Genomic DNA, 15250 nt, shown 5'->3' with positions numbered 1-15250 from the left:
TTTATAATTTTGAAAATCAGTCCAGATCTAAATGAATTCATTTACCAATTTTTATATAAAAAAAACGTAATCTTCTCAACGTTAACATATCCTTATAAACTTCACATTAGATGATGAGTTCAAATGGAACTTTAGTCATGTTTAATGTGTGCAAATAAGAAATATAAATATGTAAATTTTGGGGAAAAAACCTTAAAAATACACCAATTCAATAATATTTGCTATAAAAATATACTATTTCGAATCCTTCAAAATACATAACTATTAGTCACTTAACTTTTTAAAAAAACTCAAACTGTTACTCATATTACTCTTAATACTCGAATTACTCTAATTCTCGCAGTTTTAAACATTTATATTTCGAATTCAAAATACCAGTTTGATCTTCTTCTATTTTTAAAAATCAAATTATTCTTTTTAAAAACATATTTTAGAAGAAATATAATAAAAGAAAATATATCTACTATAAATTATAATTAATAACTAAATGAAAGAAAAGCAAAAAAAAAACATGACGAACAAGTGATTAATACTTTAAGTATATAGTTTTATGTGTATTACGAAGTGAAGATGCCGAACACACACATACAAAACCATATTTGTGATCTCACGTGCTATACATCCTACTTGGATATTTAAAAAGACCTAATATATTTAGGAAGATAATATTCGTAAACTCTTTCTTGATCCAATGTTATTGCGAATGCATACGAGCTACGAATGCGCAAAGACATGTTGAGTTGCAGTAGTAATGCTAATGATCTTATCCTATATAAAATGACGGAAAACATCAATATTTTCATATATTCATGAAATATCTGATTTACGTCCACCAAAAAAAAAAAAAAATTTAGAGCCAAAGACATAACCTATTATAATTTTAAATTCCACCACTTTTTTTCTTCCTGTTTAGCTAAAACAAAATTATCCCTTGTCAGTCACCAATCCAAAATTTCAAACTGGAAGATTATTGGCCACTATAAAAACAAAAGAATCCTAAATTTTGCAGTAAAAGTAATTAAGTAACAATTTAACATCTAATCAAGCCCACGTGTCAAAAACCCCACACATGAACAAAAAAAAAAGATCAAAGGACATGCACATGCAATTCATACACCCCACCACCATCCTCTCTCCTTATATTATTATTGCCCTGTCCTCTCTCTTCTTCTTCCCCTCTTACCAAATCAGAGAGAGAAATAACATTTCTATTCTTTTACAAGTAACATGATCGGACAGCTTATGAACCTCAAGGCGACGGATCTCTGTCTCGGCCTCCCCGGCGGCGCTGAAGCCGTGGAGAGTCCTGCTAAATCGGCGGTGGGGAACAAGAGAGGCTTCTCCGAGACCGTTGATCTCATGCTCAATCTTCAATCTAACAAAGAAGGAACCGTTGATCTCAACAACGTCTCTGCAGCACCCAAGGAGAAGACCCTCCTCAAAGATCATTCTAAGCCTCCTGCTAAGTAAGCTATACGTACATATATCAATACATATATATATATATATATACTGTTATACATATCTATAGATTTTTCTGAGTTCTTGGGCTACGTATCTACAACGGCCACCACTATTTTAATCTTATCAATTTTTATAGTTATATATGCACTCCTCCAAGATTACAAATACTGTGAGTGATTTTCAGAAGCTTATATTGGAACAAAATAAAAATTCTTGAAGATGTTAATGTTAATATTACATATTTACTTCCCTTTAATATACTATTTTAAATATATATATGCACAGCTCTGAAGAAGACCAGAGAAAAAATATCTTGAAGCTAAATTTGTTTTCTAGCTAGATAAATCAATCATTTACCCAAAAAAAAAAAGAGTAAGAATGGTTGATGCTTAAACACCAATTTAGACATGCGTACAAGCAAACATGAAAGCATACATTCATTATTAAGCCAAAATAGTAAATATGATAACTAGTAATAACATTGATTGGGTTACACATATATAATTTATGTTATTGTATGTAGAGCCCAAGTGGTGGGATGGCCACCTGTGAGGAACTACAGGAAGAACATAATGACTCAGCAGAAGACTAGCGGCGTGGAGGAGGCCAGCAGCGAGAAGGCCGGGAGTGGCGGTGGAGCAGCCGCCTTAGTGAAGGTCTCCATGGACGGAGCTCCTTACCTAAGGAAAGTTGACCTCAAGATGTACAAAAGCTATCAGGATCTCTCTGATGCTTTGGCCAAAATGTTCAGCTCTTTCACTATGGGTACGTTTTAGAAATTTCATATCGAAAAATGGAAAAAAATCACAATTAGTATATAAAGAATAGAATTTACGAAAGAAAAAAAAAAAGTAATTTGCTCGATTCATTCATGAAAACTTATGATTGAGAAATTTGCATCATATTCATATTAAACAAAAATGATATTTAATATGTAAGTGTATGAGTTAACTATGTTGTATACATACATATATAAGCACATAAATTTATATTTTTTGTGAACGGGTTGAATAATTTTCAAGGGAACTATGGAGCACAAGGAATGATTGATTTCATGAACGAAAGCAAGCTCATGAATCTGCTGAACAGTTCTGAGTATGTTCCAAGCTATGAGGACAAAGATGGCGATTGGATGCTCGTCGGCGATGTCCCATGGGAGTGAGTCAACTTTAATCCCTAATGTTTCATAGTTTTAACTAATAACACGACTCAATAACCACATTCCCGAAATTGGTAGATAATAAGCCAAAGATATTCAAACTCCATGTGTTATAAATACGTACAACCATGCATTGGTTGGCAAGAGACAAGAGGATCTTTCAAATTATGCAACTGTATCAATAAGTTATAGCTAATTCGTAGCTGGCACAATCAGCTTCTTCTCGCCACATTATTGCTGAAAACCTTAGAATAAAACTTTAAATGCTAACGACTCCTATGCTAATATTATGTTCTAACTGGAAACTTGAATATATATGTTTTTTCAGAATGTTTGTCGAGTCATGCAAACGTTTGCGGATTATGAAGGGATCTGAAGCAATTGGACTTGGTACATCTAACTTTTTTTTTTTTTTTGCATTCATTTTTACCTTTTACTTTTCTCAAATAAAGTTTAATTCATTTTTCTTGATTTTTTTTTTCAGCTCCGAGAGCAATGGAGAAGTACTGCAAGAACAGATCTTGAATTTAATAATTAAAAGAAAAAATACCAATGATCAACCATATATGACGGGTTCTTGATTTTTATATGTATTTTTTTAATGATTTTATGTGGCTGTCTCCTATATATGTGTGTTGTAATTTTAAATACTTGATGGGTATATAGGGCAAATAGTATTATTTACCAGTAAGATGTGGACAAATTTGTAATGTGACCAAAAGAGAGGAAACTTCAAAATCTCTGTGTTTGTGTCATATTTATTGCCCAGCATGTGTCTGTCGGTTTGATGATCAATCACTACTTCATGATATATATGCATATAAATGCATGTATGTGTATGTGCATGTGTTTTGATCCCTACTATGCTTCTTGTCGTTTATCGTGTGTGTTGTAATAAATGTTCCAAAATGAATAATTAGTTGTTATCGTATTTCTATATAGCTAGTATTAAAATCGTATGCTTTTCATTCTACTATGCAAAACAAACTCAACTATCTTGCTTTTCCTATTTTCCCAACATTGGTATATATATAAGATAAATTAATGACGAAATGATGGAGTGCTCAGAAACTTTATTATAAAAATGCCTAAACGCCTGATTTTAGATTACCATAACTAAATTCACTCACTACAACACCTAATACAAATATTTTTTTTTATTCAACCAATATCAAGTAACTAATATTAAAACAATATTAAAACCACTAATTGAATGAAGATATCAGGTAAAATGTAGTATTTTCATAAAATCAAATATTTGTAATTGATCGAAATATTGTGATAAGCGTTGGATTTTGGAAGAAACTCGTAGAGAATCTATTGCTCAGAGAATATCGTAATTTTTGTTCTGAGTTATACTTTCCAATCACGGAAACAAATGCATGTATACAAACTGTTTACGCTAATGGCTTAGGGGAGGAATAAGCTTGCACCGTTAAGGTAATTGGAGAAATTTGGATGTTCGGATGTTCCATGCATATGGATCTTTGAAGCCAAGTGACTAAGCTTTGTATTAACAAGTCAAATGCTCACCTACTCGCCTACATGATTCGGAGGAAGAGGAATTAGGATTTTTCACATTGATATCCTCTATTCCCATCTCTATATAAGCTAATATTGATTGCATTGTGTAGAATCCGATTGCTATTCTCTCTCTCATTGAATTTTTACTTTGATTGTTTCTCGCAATCTTTTTGTAATTGTTAAGTTTGTTCCACTTTTGTATCTTTACAAGGGAAGTAATGGGGTTAGTTAGTATATATCCCTTAGTATGTAACAGTTGAAATTTAACTTTGAATAAATAAAGAAGTCACATGCCCGTAATATTGATCGAATTGTTGTTAACACGGGAAATGTTTGCAGGTATTAAGATTCTGATTATGTGTTGACTTTTAATAAAAGTATATATTAATGAACATTTCTACGACGCACAAAAAAGAAAGAAAAAAAAAACGAAATTAAAGTTGGTTTGTTGTCATTTCATCATAAATTGGCATCCTAATTTTTTCTTAGACATGTGGTCCGTAATCTGTCATGTTTGAACTAATTGATGATTATATGTGTGGCGGCTTTACAAGATTTGAGTATTTTCAAATCTCTTCATTTTGCAAAAGAAAATAGAAGTTACTAAGATATATACACTTATATTCGTAATCTGTATATAATAAACATTTATGAATGGTTCTTATTTATTGATTGACGATTAAAAATATTATTATTCAAATAATGGATTACTTTAATAAACTCATTTAATTTATGTAAGTGGTCGATGCTTCCATATAGTATAGTTTGACCTTTTTTGCGCTCTAATTTTGTGGGAGGAATTTATTAAATTCAGGGCCCATGAGATGAGTAGGAAACAAGAACATGTGCATGTTCATGGGTCTTTGAACTCATATGGCCATTATGTTATTGTAATTTGTACCTTATTTTCCCAATCACGAGAAGAAAATTTTATCCTATTTTATAATTTGTCTCAATGTTTGTGTCATATTCTAATTTAACATATACTCCATATAAATATAGTAGTATTTTCGGTCGTTTTATGGAAAAAATAAACCAAACCAAGGTCAAGCGTGCGATATGAAAATGACTTGAACAAAAAACTATAGTAATGCGAACTCTGATGGGTCCTAATTAAGTAATTATACACCAACAATATTTGACAATTTAATTCTTTCTATGTGTAGTAACTGTACTGTTGTTAACCAATATCATCACTTTTGATTTGAGTTCTAAACTTGAACCGGGACTGGAAGACAAATTTGGGTGCAGTATAATACGTGAAAGAGAAAGAAAAAAAAATGTTAAACTCTACAAACTATGACATATGCCATTTCAAGTTAATTAAGTGAAATTGGTAGTGAACCAAGCTCGGTCATCCAAATCTATATTTTTTTTAAATGAGTGCCATGGGATCACTATTATGAGTTTTGATGATTGGGATACGTACCTGATCTTTCCCTTGGATCCGATGAAGCTTTTCTTTTAAAATAAGCCAACTGATGAAATATGCTAAAGCTACTAGGCCAGGCATTTGCCAATTCTAGGTCAAATCTCATAAATTTAAGAACATATCTTATTGATTTAATTTATGATACAATAGTACAATGCCGAATGTAAGATGTATAGAAAAGATAAAAGATCCGTCCTCAAAAAATATCCAAATTAAATAAACAATTTATAGATATGAAAATGTTTGGAGGTGTTACGTGTTTTTTAGGGGTCAATTCTTAACGTTTTATTTCAACTAGGCCAAAGATACGCAGCATAGTAATCATGCACGTATTAATTTGCATTCGCAATATCCCTTTTAGGCATGTAAATTATTATTTAAGTAAATGTGGTAGATGACCACGTTACTATTCAAAATTTGCTATATAATAAAAACTATTATTTGAACACGGTACAATTTCATCTAATACATGTTTACCCATACCCCTTCTACTCATGTATATTATATCTCTTTCTCTTTTTCCTTTATTCTTTCCTTTGTATCTATTTTTTTTATGTTTCTGTTCAATACTAACACATTTGCGAACAAATTTGTCATATGGTATGTTTCTTTCGGACAACCAAACCGATGTTTTACGATTTCATACATATATGTCTAAAATCAGAAATCCGGCATCACCCCTTTTTCCGATTTGGTTTTGCGACTCTGCATGTGTTATTTCTTCACCGCATCTTTCTTCGATCTTCATTCCAACAGTATATTGGGTTTTGTACACGTAAGTTGTTCTTCCATCTAATTATTGACTTACAGATCCAATTGAAATTTTATAAGTTTTAGGTACTGTGTATTCAGTACTGTGTATCCTACAGATGTCTAATTTGAGTCTTCCTGAGAGAGTATTTGCCGCCGGCCAAGAGCCGATTGGAGAAAGAGTCAATTTATATCAGAAATCGAAAACCATACATGCCATACTAAACGTTCTCGACGAACCTGAAGTCATCCGTCTCCGAGCATCTCAATTGGGGAAATTTTTAATGGTGATGGAGATGCCGTCGTTCTCCGGTAGTTTTGGTTACTACATACTAGCAAGGCTTCTTCGAGTTAAAAAGAAACATGAGTTATGATTCTTGTTTGCCAGGTCTCCTGTCCGAGTTTCTCTGCGAGAATTTAGTCTGGTAACCGGACCGGACATGAATTTGTAAAAGTTAAACAGAAGAAAAAGTAAATCTGAATTATGAATTACTCTTATAATTATATCTAACATTATTTGTATCATGTAAAACTAAAACATAATGTGTATCTATCTAAATTACTCTTATAATTTTATTGTTAGAATGCTAACAATACATCTAGAGTGTTATATGTATTTGTAGCATACTAACTACAAAAATAACACCTATAACAACCTAGATAATTCATTATTGTTATCAATCTAACATATTTTTTACCTAGTTAATTATAATATTAGATGTTAATTTATATGTAACATGCTAAGTATATCAATAAAATCTTTAATTATTTATACAACTCATTATTGTTATCAATCTAACATAGTTTTTATCTAATAAATTATAATGGTAGACGTTAATTTATATATAAGATTCTGAGCATATCAATAATATCTTTAATTATCTATATAATTTATTATTGTTATCAATCTAACATTATCTTTACCGTGTAAAACATAATATTATATCTAAAGTTATATGTTTATATATGATATAATAACTGTTAATCTATAATAAAATATGTAACTTGTTATTATAATGTATATGGCACGTCTTACAGAAATAATTTGTGTGGCTGTGATTTCCTGCACAAAGATATTACCTATTCTACATACATATCTTTAGTCACCCTACTCAAAATCATAATATATATTCTGTCAGAATGCATTGACCAACATGATAAATCTTTTTAGGGGTAGAATAGTATTTACTCATGACCACGTACATACTGTTTGTTTTCGGTGGGCCCTTTGTCATTTCCGCAAATTCTTCTCCATTTTGGATTTATCAGCTAATTCACTCTTATTATTTTTTTGATGTTTTCATTTCGTAGTATGACCATTCACACTGAATACATTAACACTTTACAATTTGCAAAATAAATAAATTTACAAACCCAAAAGTTTAACCAAAACTCATGAGCCCATAATATGGAAAGGCCCAACTTACTTCTTTCAAAGGCCTTTTCCACTACTCTTTCTATTTCTAGTTTCCACTCTTAATAAGTAAACAAAAATAAAATACGAAAAACTGAGAGACAGAGAGACAGAGAGAGAGCGAAAAAACTTAGAGCTTGGAGGAAAAAAATCCAAACTTTCACGTCTCTGGTTCAATTATTTGTGCGAAATCAACGAGAAAACTTGAATTTCTGTTTTTTTTCTGGGTTTCTTCGTACATGCATTTTCTTACCTGTAACAAGCCTAGCCTAGTTAACAAATAAAAAATCTATCTTTACACCAAAAAACAAAAAGAAAACAAAAAATCTTCATCCGAGAACTGTGGGAAATGGAGAGGAAGGCGAAGAAGCAGGATATAAAGAGATGCTTCACTTGTCTCATCTGTAACAAACTCTATGTTCGTGCCACCACCATCTCCGAGTGCCTCCACACGTGTGAGTTAGCCTTTCGAATTTTGCAAAATTTCATGGATTTTGATTTTGGGTTTGTGTCTATTTCGTTCTGAACTGTGATTTTGGTCGACTTCTGTCTCTCTTCTGTTGTTTATGTTAGTGTTTCTCTTGAGAATATATATGGTTACATAAATGTTGGAGGTGGGCTTAGCACCCCCAATTAGCTAGGCTCATCTTGGACAATAAAGCCCACAGACTAAGTTAACAAAACCCAACCAAAGTCAACGAGCCCGGTCAGCATGGTCCCGCCAAATCGTCATCATTGCGTCGTCGATCTACAGTGCGCGGAGCCGAGCAGAACCTGACACGTGTAAGGGCAGTTCGTCTACAGTGACCTAAGCACGTAAGTAGCTCGGCGAAGGACCATCATCACACGCCGCGGAGTGGTTCGGACGCGCGGCTCCAGACGCCATACCCGCGAGATGCGCTGAAACTGCCACGTCGTCCCGATTTGGAAGAAACTCGTCTCCCAACTTTCGCTATAAATACTCCTCATATATCATTTATGAGGGGATCGGAAAAAAAATTGATTACTCTCTCTCTGCTTTAATACACTTGTCTCTCTACCGAGCTCGCTGTAGCAATATTAAAAGCACCGAACTGGACTCTTTCCAGACTTAGTTCGAAACGCTAACTATTCTCTTCACAAACTCTTCTCACGGCCCCGAGCTGGCATTCTCTTTTCCTTCCCGAACTGAATCACTTATCATACGAAAATCTCACCCCAAAATCATCTCTAATCATTATCATCACCTGTTAAACATACTTAGTGATCTCCAGGATCAACAATAAAGCAGTACTGTTTTGCAGATGGGACTGTTTTATGAAGGAATGATTCAGTTTCAGTGTATAAGTCTTTGTGATTTCTAGTTATGTGCCTCCGATCCTTGGTTTAGTTTGCTTGAATAAGCTCTGAAAGTTGAATAGTTTTGATCTTTTTGACAAGAAATCAAACAAAACTCTGAATGTTTCTTATAGTCTTCTCTTTGTTTCCATCAATATTAAAGCTAAACAATACGTGGCCATTCTTGTGCCTTTATGATATGGATTAAGAATTGAAAATTTTGGGAACAGTTTGCAGGAAATGCATAGAGGACAAGTTAATAGAAGAAAATCTAAAAGCTTGTCCAATCTGCTGCAATGCTGATCTTGGTGTTGCTCCTCTTGATAGACTCCTGTATATATTATACTCACAATTTCAAGTCTTTAGTTTCAGAATGTGTCTTCTCTTCTTCTTAGGATTTTGCATCTATCTTTGTACCATTGTATATGTATGTCTTATGTTTATGCATTTATACCAAAAACCGGAATATCAAATATGTAAATGCAGAACGGATAATACTTGGGAGGATTTGAGGGTAAATATTTTCAAACCAAAGCCAAAAAGTGTAAAGTCAGTAACTGAAACTGTTCCAGCATCTTTGCAATGCTCCAGAAAGAAGAAAAGATCTCTATCTTCGCTCCTCGCCACTTCATCTAGAGTATTATCAGCCTCACCTGAGTCAAACCCTGATGCTCCATTGGAACCCGAGAAGCTTGGAGAGGAAACAGAAGCTGTTCCTCAGTTCCAGAGCTTGTCTAAACCAGTTTCAAACTTCAGGAAGCGTCCACGTCCACGGACCAACCCAAGGGCTAAAAAGAATGAGACCCGATTGGAACCAGAACAGCTTCATAAGGAAAGTGAAAATGGTTTCAAGATTCTTCTCAACATTGAACAAGACAATGGCCTGGTTAGTAAAAACTTAATAATGAGTGTTTTAGAAATGTTTTTTTTTGTGTGTTCCTGATGCTGTTTACTGAAATGAGAATGATGCATCGCAGGCTGGAGCATCGACATCTAAAGGATGCATACGAAAGGGAAACAACTCGGAGAAAGATAATGAAGAGATTCTGGACAAAGAAAATCAAGACTATGTCTCTAGTTCTAATGAGGAAACAGAGGAAGTCTCTGGTGAGAAACCGAATAACAACAAGCTGGATACGGAAGCCTTGGCGGTCTTGTTTAAATCTTTTTCCAGCTTGGTAATCACCTGAACCACTTTATGTTTTGTGTGTTAAAACTGAGACTGGATTCGTGATATTCCAAATTCCCATCTTCTCCCTTTCAGGCATACGTAGGGGTGAATAAGGAACTGAGGAGTGACTTGGACTATCTTGTTAATAAGTTGGCCTTTGTTGAGTCCAAATTGAAGGAGGTCCAAGCAGCTGAGAGGAAACTCATTAAAGATAAAGCGGCTGAGATCAAACGCTTGAGTGATGAACTTAAAGCCAAGGAGGAGGAGATGATAATGCTGAGGGAACAGCATGTGCAGTCCCTGAGGATGTCCCAGAGCCATTGCAAAGTGGTTGCCGAGCTCAAGGCCAAACTGTCTTGTGCTCTGAGGGAATTTTCAAGTCAGCGTCTAGTGTCTAAGGATCAAGCTGTGTGCCAGACGGATCCTTGGAAAGAGCTGGAAGCTGATGAGTCTCGCCTCCCGAGTTCGATGACAGCCTTGGAAATTTATACACATCTACTTGGCCAGTTGGCTTCTGGATTGAAAGAACACAAACAAAAAAAGATAGAAGCACACTTAGAGAACAAAAATCGTAGAGGAGTGCTCTAAGCTCGACGCTAATATCAAAGAGTATATTGCACTTTATTCTTCCTTATGTTCTTTTTTAATATTGTTTCTTGCTTGCCACGTTTGTTTTCTTGTTTCCTGTTTATTAAAGAAGACAAACGAAACAAGGATGCACAAGTATCCACGACACTAAAGAGCGTAATCTAAATGATACAGATATATCTTTAGTAGGTCCAGAGGTTCGTTGCTAGATTGGGTGCTTTACAATATGTGAAAGAGAAAAAAAAAAAAAACTAAATCCTAAAAACTCTATAAACTAGGCCAGCTCTATAAACATTTTGACATAAACACTACAAGAAAACATGTCGAAAACCTACGGAAAATATCGTAAAAAAAAACGTAGGAAACGGCTCTTTCTTACCAAATTCTTACAAAAATTTGTCACAGGAAATCAGCCGTCGGAAATTGTAAAAGGTAAGAAAATGGTAGGAAATTTCCTACGAAAATGTTGGTAGGACGTTTTTCCTACGAAAATTTTAGTAGAACTTTCCTACCAAATTACTACCATTTTCTATCGATTAGTGTTCCTTCAAATTTCCTACGAAACATTACTTACCTATTTCCTATGATTTTTTACTAATCTTTTACTACTACTTTCCTACTAATTTCCTACCAATATAATTTTATAAAAATCAAAAATTAAATTAATATCAGAAACTGAATTTAAATTAAAATATAATCTAATTATAAATTTGATTAATGAAATATATAAAAAAAACAAAAAAATTCTCTAATTACTATGAGCCTAAAATTTGATTAAGTAATTATTAACTAGAGGGAGAGAAGGTGAAGACTCTTATTTATAAAGCAACTTCTTCAATAAATTATCTTAGATTATCGATGTGGGACAAACCCAAAAACATAGTTTCCTACGAAATTCTTACGATTTTCTACAAACGATATTTCGTAGAACATCCGTAGAAAAATTTAATTTTGTTCTATTTATAGTGCAGTTTCTTCATCTAAATTCTTAACTTTTCGATGTGGAACAGATAAAAAGACATACTTTCCTATTAAATTTCTACGATTTTTTTACAAACAATATTTCGTAGGAAATCCGTAGGACAATTTCCTACGAATTTTCCACCAGTGTAACAGTTAATTGGATCCTATAACTTTCCTACCAAATTTTAACTGTATTTTCTACGAATATAAATTTGGTAGGTTATTGGTTGGATATATCCTACCACTTTTTAACATTTTTTTCGTAGGAAATTTCTTACTATTTCCTACTACTTTTACTTTTCGTCATAATTGCGTAAGAAATTGGTGAAAAATATTCCTACCAAATACTTTCGTAGGAACTTTCTTAGGAATATGACATGTTTTCTTGTAGTGAAAGTGAAATTTGTAGTGAACAAAGCCTCAAAAGAAAATGAGTATCATGAGATCAGTAAACACAAAATTCATGAGTTTTCATGATTACGTACGTACCCGATATATCCTTTTGATCCGGTGCAACTTTCTTTTAAAATATGCCAACTGATGAAAAATGCTAAAGCTTTAGGGCCATGCATTTGCCAAATTTAGGTCAAACAGGATTTCATAAATTTAATAACTATATCATTTTGATTAATTTCTAAAATAATGCCAAATGTAAGAATGTATAGTATTGAAACTACCGGAACAACAGATATCAATCATACCATATTTTTATGTCCACCAGCTCTCCAATATTGGGCCCTATCATCAATTCTCTCTGCGACAGAGGTGTTTCCATCACGAAATCTCTACGAGGATGTGGATTACTTATTACTAAAAATCTTAAATAGAGAGAACTTTACAGAGTCGACTACGGTCTTCCCTTAGTTTCTTTGGTATATTTGGAAAGCACGCAATGAAAAGTTATACAATGGACAAGATCGATCTCCATCTAAAACACTTGATCTTGCACTGCGGAAAAGTGAAGCATGGTTCTCAGCTAACCAAGATACGGACTCCATTGATCCTTCAACGGAAGATATAGATTCTCTAGTTATTGATCCACCAGTTTTCACTTGTTATATAGATGGATCTTGGAAAGAAAATGATCCCACAAGCGGTGTGGGTTGGATTTTGCACCTTCAAGATGGATCTATAGATCTCTTAGGCCTACAAGAAAGTAGCCGAGAAATTTCCCCTCTCCATCTTGAACTACTCAGCCTGATATGGGTTTTCAGATGTCTAAATAGACACAACCAGTAATTATTTTGTTATACACTCACAGAAGTTAATACAAATGGTTACTAGACCAAAAGAATGACCAGTATTTGCAACAGAGCTACGAGAACTTGAGAAACTTGGAGGCCTCTCTCCCGACATCAACATTGTATTTGAGCCGAAAATCAGAAATCAACAAACGGACTTCCTAGCTAGGAGCGCTCGCACCCGAAATAGTGTTTCTCTTATGTGAGCACATCAGTGTCTTTCTGGTTAAATGTTGAAAATGCGCATTTAGCAAACTTATTTTAAATGAATTTTTTCTCTTGTGACAAAAATAAAAATGCTTGGAGGTACTGTGATTTTTTTTTTAATATAATTTAATATTAAATTTAAAAAAAAAACACAAATGCTTGGAGGTATTACGTGTGTTTAGTAATAAAAATAGTCTAAATTACTGGATCTTTACCTCCATATATGCATTTCACGTCTAATGTTAAATTCTGATTTTGAATAACTCAATTACTCTTAATATGAGCTCTTATATCCTAATTTGTACTAAACTTTAATATTTTTAGTTTAGGTCAAAGATATGCAGCATAGTAACATTTATCATTATGCACGTATATTAATTGCATTCCAAATATCCCTTTTGAATAAACTTCAGTTGTTTTCATTTCGTACCATCCTTTTCTTCTTGAAATGTCCAAGAGTGGCCTCTGAATTTTTTTAAAAATTGATACATTAAAACGTTACAAATTGCAAAACATATAAAAATTCAAAGTACAATCCCAAAAGACTAACCAAAACTCATGAACCATAATATGGAAAAGCCTAGTAAAATAAAACAAAATTACTTGGAAACAATTCTATTAATTAAATGATACTAATTTAGAAACGAAAATGTGCATTCGTGGATATTTGTTTAACATTAAGTCTAGGCCCGATTGGAATCGGAACAAAATGATTTTAGCATTTGTTAGTAATTAAATCATATAATATGGGTTGTGTATAACATGCTATATAAGCGATGCTAAACACCCTTTAATTATCTTGTTGATTCCTTAAATATATGATCCCATACAGTATGTCAGTATATATCTTTACTGAGATGAAAATGATGCATCGCAGTTTGGAGCCACGACTTCTTAAAGTTATGTGTAAATGGAAATCAACTCAGAAGAACGATAATGAAGAGTTTTTGAGTAAGTCTTTGAGTAATGATTCTAGAATTCTGTGGTTATTCTCTCCATCTTTTTTGGTTTTAATATTATATTTTATACCAAAAATACTATTTCTAGATTCTGTGGACCTTTGGATTTGTTCAATCCATGTACTGATTGCGAGAAGATCCAGTGGCGGTGAAGGCCAGATTCCACAAGCAAGAGAAATCCATATTTGATGTGAGAAGTCAAATTATGGTCGATACTGCTATTCATTATAAATACGTGCTGGTCTATTTTTTGTTTTGTTTTTAAATTAGACTTTTGAGTCTTTGACTCAAACTTGAATGCGGATAATTTTTTTTTTTTTTGAAAGAAAATGCGGATATTTTTTCGATTATGAACAAATTAATAATACGTTCCAATGATAACATGTTGTGTTATTTTTCTAATTTATCAAATAAGATATACGAGATATTTTTACGCATCTAGCATAATTCCTGAAAATGTTCAGTTCGACAGTATATTTGGCATACATCTAGATTAGGTGTGGTCAGCATTCAGCAATGATATTAATTGTACATGGTAATTTTTTAAATGCAAAAAATAGAATTTTGATGTAACCTTAAACGCATTTTTTAAAGAGATTATGAACAAACTGACATAGTAATAATTGTCAAAAAATTAGAGATGTTGAGTCATATTCATACAGGGTATTCATATACAGTTTTACTCAATTTATTTCCTAAACTGTTTAATTCTAAATTTTCATTTGGTGAATGTTAATTTTCTTAAACATAGTAATGCTGAAATATTAATATTAGCATTGTAACTCCAAATGTTTATGTTAGAGTTGATAAAAGCCTTTTTTAGTTCTTTTTTTGTGGGCTAACAAATTTTAACTTTTTCACATTGAGCTCTCTAATTGTATAAAGTCTCCAAGCCGACCCTCTCTGACAAAAAAAAAAAACCTTTTTATCAAATTTCACGTCCAAAATCAAAACCCTCTCTTCTTACAGAGATTTTTATCGGGGGGAGAGAGCGAAAAGCTGAGAGCTTGAAGATAAAAATCCAAACTTTCACGTCTCTCTGGTTCGATTGTTTGTGCCGA

At 33.0% G+C, this 15250-nt stretch overlaps 1 protein-coding gene across 1 annotated transcript; it reads left to right on the top strand.

The window, feature by feature from the left end:
• Window positions 1-1141: 1141 nt before the first annotated feature.
• Window positions 1142-3434, top strand: LOC18023112 (auxin-responsive protein IAA7). Its single transcript, XM_006406037.2, has 5 exons — window positions 1142-1466; window positions 1988-2229; window positions 2487-2622; window positions 2952-3013; window positions 3108-3434. The coding sequence occupies exons 1-5, from the start codon at window positions 1228-1230 to the stop codon at window positions 3146-3148; spliced, it is 720 nt and encodes a 239-aa protein (XP_006406100.1). The 5' UTR covers window positions 1142-1227; the 3' UTR covers window positions 3149-3434.
• The last annotated feature ends 11816 nt before the right edge of the window (window positions 3435-15250 follow it).

The sequence above is a fragment of the Eutrema salsugineum genome, unplaced genomic scaffold (assembly GCF_000478725.1).
Source record: "Eutrema salsugineum unplaced genomic scaffold, Eutsalg1_0 scaffold_13, whole genome shotgun sequence".
NCBI classification, from domain to species: Eukaryota; Viridiplantae; Streptophyta; class Magnoliopsida; order Brassicales; family Brassicaceae; genus Eutrema; species Eutrema salsugineum.
Note: the sequence above shows the minus strand (reverse complement) of the source record. Positions and strands in the feature narration are given on the sequence as shown.